This window comes from Typopeltis vanoorti, chromosome 14, assembly GCF_054136105.1.
Source record: "Typopeltis vanoorti isolate ZY-2024b chromosome 14, IOZ_Tvanoo_1.0, whole genome shotgun sequence".
NCBI classification, from domain to species: Eukaryota; Metazoa; Arthropoda; class Arachnida; order Uropygi; family Thelyphonidae; genus Typopeltis; species Typopeltis vanoorti.
In genome coordinates, this window is record NC_143562.1 from 96,981,119 (window position 1) to 96,985,143 (window position 4,025).

At 26.7% G+C, this 4,025-nt stretch overlaps 1 protein-coding gene across 1 annotated transcript; it reads left to right on the plus strand.

The window, feature by feature from the left end:
- The first annotated feature begins 286 nt into the window (after window positions 1–286).
- On the plus strand, window positions 287–1,454 carry Dhrs4 (Dehydrogenase/reductase 4). Its single transcript, XM_090403387.1, has one exon. The coding sequence runs from the start codon at window positions 349–351 to the stop codon at window positions 1,201–1,203; it is 855 nt and encodes a 284-aa protein (XP_090259513.1). The 5' UTR covers window positions 287–348; the 3' UTR covers window positions 1,204–1,454.
- The last annotated feature ends 2,571 nt before the right edge of the window (window positions 1,455–4,025 follow it).

The window sequence follows — 4,025 nt, forward strand, 5'->3', positions numbered from 1 at the left end:
TTCTCCACCTTTGCTATGAGTTGCCCTAGTTCGTACTACGTACTTGAACTACGTGCTTTAGCTTACGCTAGTAGTCGCAGATACTTTTATAGTTACTATATTCGGCATGAAACTCTTTAATTATCTTTTATTTTTATCGACTAGATGAAGCATTTATTCGTTTCTTTACATGACCGGTCTTGAATAAGTACCTTTCTTATTCCCGAAGTTAATATCCGCTTCTTTAAAGGCAGGGAATATACTGCATGTTAATAGACAGTAGGGAATTATTTCACAAGTGGCAACGTTATGATAACACTGTGATACCGGAACATGTGATGACCCAGTTATCATAGTGAGTTTTCAGTCATGTTTTTCTGTTCTGCAGTATTAAAACGCCTTTTTAAACCTTTTCATTCTGGAAAATATATTTTGAGTAATAGTTATTCAGTAATGGCTGGATCTACCAGAAAATTGTTGGGGAAAGTTGCAATTGTGACTGCATCCACTGATGGTATTGGTTATGCAATCGCTAAACGGTTAGCTGAAGACGGAGCTGCTGTAATTATTAGCAGTAGAAAACAGCAAAACGTTGACAGAGCAGTAAACGAGTTAACTAAAAATGGCTTAGACGTATGTGGTGTTTTGTGCCATGTGAGTAAATCTGAAGATAGGAAAAGACTAGTAGACTTCACTCTAGAAAAGAAGGGTGGTATTGATATATTAGTCTCTAATGCAGGTACTAATCCTGTCATGTGTCAAGTGTTAGATACCCCTGAAGACGCATGGGATAAAATATTTGATACTAACGTTAAAAGCTCATTTCTTCTAACGCAACAAGTAGTACCCCACATGGAAAAACGTGGTGGTGGATCAGTTGTATATGTATCGTCTATAGCCGGATATCAACCGACTACCGTAATTGGTGCTTATTCGGTAAGCAAAACTGCACTTCTTGGGCTTACAAAAGCAGCAGCCTTGCAGTGTGCCCCCATGAATATACGAGTTAATTGTATTTGCCCTGGAATTATTCGTACCAAGTTCAGTCAATCATTGCATGAAACACCTGAGCTTCGTGATACCTACCTTAGTATCATTCCAATGGGCAGAATTGGAAATCCAGATGAATGTGCAGGTGTTGCTTCATTTTTGTGCTCTGATGATTCATCATACATTACTGGTGAGAGTATTGTTGCAGCTGGTGGTTATTTCTCAAGACTATAAGCACTCTGTTGAAATTTTATGTGATTTTTAGTAACTGATATGCACATTTCCAAATACAAAAGGTTTTAAATAAAAGAGGAAATGTGTATTGGGCATAAACGGAATTATGTGATTCAGATTATTTCTTTCATACAGTCATTGAGCAAATTAGCATTAGATGAACAATAATTAACATTGCTTTGAAACCTAGCCTAAACATTAAGTTTAATTTTTGAAAACTGTTATTAAATTAAAAAAAAATATGGCAGCCATTGTGGAAATTAATTCACTCCATATCTAAGGTAGATGTAATGTGTTATTTTATTTTCATGTGAGATAATTTTCATTTCATTATTAAGGATACCTTTTAGATGCAGATAAAACTTCAGGCAAAGAAGAGGTCAGACTTGGGCTGACTCACATATTCTATCAAATTAAGCAACATGATTTGTCACTTCAACACTTTTCAGGAAGCTTTCAAATCAATCCCTGAAACTCTATAGAAACTACTTCTTTTGGTGGAGTTTCTGTATATACATGAAGTCGGCCATTTTATGAAAAGCAATTGCATCTCTTACTTCCTGGTTCTTATATAATTGGAATTCCTGGTCTCCCTTGTAAAGCCATGAATATTCATTATGAAAAAAAATACTCATTTTATAATATCTGTTGAAAATTTTATGCATTCACTCCTGAATATCTGCTTGTCATTTTTTAATAAGGTTTGATCCATAATGGGCTTGGATGTTGTGAATGTTTTTAAGTATATGAATTTCAGTGTGAGACTACTACCCTGCTTATTGGAAGCCTATTGTGATTTGAATGAAACTCCATGTTTGGTCTGTGGATCAAGGTTCCTGGGTTATCTAACCCCTGTCCCACCTACATTACTAATATAAATGTATTAGAGGTTAACTGCCTTTTGTGGATAGGACTCTAATAAAATTATATTCTTATACATTCTTTTATTATACAGTGATCAGCATTCACTTCAGTAAAATTATGGAGACTGCAACTGTGTTAGGAATAATTACTTTAATTTTCTTATGTTTTGATCTTCATGTTAAGGTCATCATTTGGAGTACACACACACACACACACACACATATATATATATATATATATATATATATATATATTTCCAAAAAAAAATATATATATATATATATATATATATATATATATATTTCCAAAAATATATATATATATATATATATATATTTCCAAAAATATATATATATATATATATATATATATATATATACTTCCAAAAATATATATATATATATTTCCAAAAATATATATATATATATATATATATATATTTCCAAAAATATATATATATATATATATATATATATATATATATATTTCCAAAAATATATATATATATATATATTTCCAAAAATATATATATATATATATATTTCCAAAAATATATATATATATATATATATATATATATATTTCCAAAAATATATATATATATATATATATATATATATATTTCCAAAAATATATATATATATATATATATATATATATATTTCCAAAAATATATATATATATATTTCCAAAAATATATATATATATATTTCCAAAAATATATATATATATATATATATTTCCAAAAATATATATATATATATATATTTCCAAAAATATATATATATATATATATTTCCAAAAATATATATATATATATATATATATATATATTTCCAAAAATATATATATATATATATATATATATATATATTTCCAAAAATATATATATATATATATATATATATATATTTCCAAAAATATATATATATATATATATATATATATTTCCAAAAATATATATATATTTCCAAAAATATATATATATATATATATATATATATATTTCCAAAAATATATATATATATATATATATATATATATATATATATATTTCCAAAAAAAAAAAATATATATATATATATATATATATATATATATTTCCAAATATATATATATATATATATATATATATTTCCAAATATATATATATTTGGTCGAAACGTTGGGGAAATTAAAATAATTATTCTTAAGACGGTTGTAGTCTCCATAATTTTACTGAAATGTATATTTTTATACAGTATTATCAAATATGTTAGTTAATCAAATATGTGTCAATTAAATGGTTGAGTAATGGTACTAAAGTACTTGTTTCATATTCTCAGTCCCATTAAAAGTTGCTTTTTAAGACTAAATAAAATTGGGCATTGTTCTAAGGCGTTTTTCTTCAGAATGGCAATAATTTTAATATCGCATTTAGTACTAGCAAAGTAAGAAGCAATCTAGACAATATATTAGGTATATCTGTTTTGATTATTCATATCCAAAGTGCCATATTTACCAAAATAAATGTTTATCATAATGTTTTACTACAAAAAAAATAAAATAAAAAATAAGCCTTCTGGTGGTAGTATGAATGAAATATGAAAATTCTTGTCTTGTAAGAAATGTATTGTTCTTTATGTATAAATAAATAAATATAAATGTATATATTTAATCACCTGGAGAAGATAAGTTAGGTTTAGAATTATAAATATGCAGGAATAAGGTTCAAAGATTTGATGAACCGTTATTTTACTGGTGGGGGGAAAAAAACTACATCAAAGCTATATTCTATTTTTTTTTTTCTCACTAGAGTTCAGGCCAGTAGATTATTTTTAAATAAAAATAATCCACTGGCCTGAACTGAATTAAATAAAATCTATTCAACTAGTAACCCCCCTAATAGAAAGGAGAAAAGCAATTGTGACCCCCATCTTTAAAAAAAGGTTGTAGAGATGACCCTAAAAATGATAGAG

What these genes read in the sequence shown, in the direction of transcription:
- Dhrs4 (XM_090403387.1), top strand. Translation starts at nt 349, where the DNA reads ATGTTTTTCTGTTCTGCAGTATTAAAACGCCTTTTTAAACCTTTTCAT.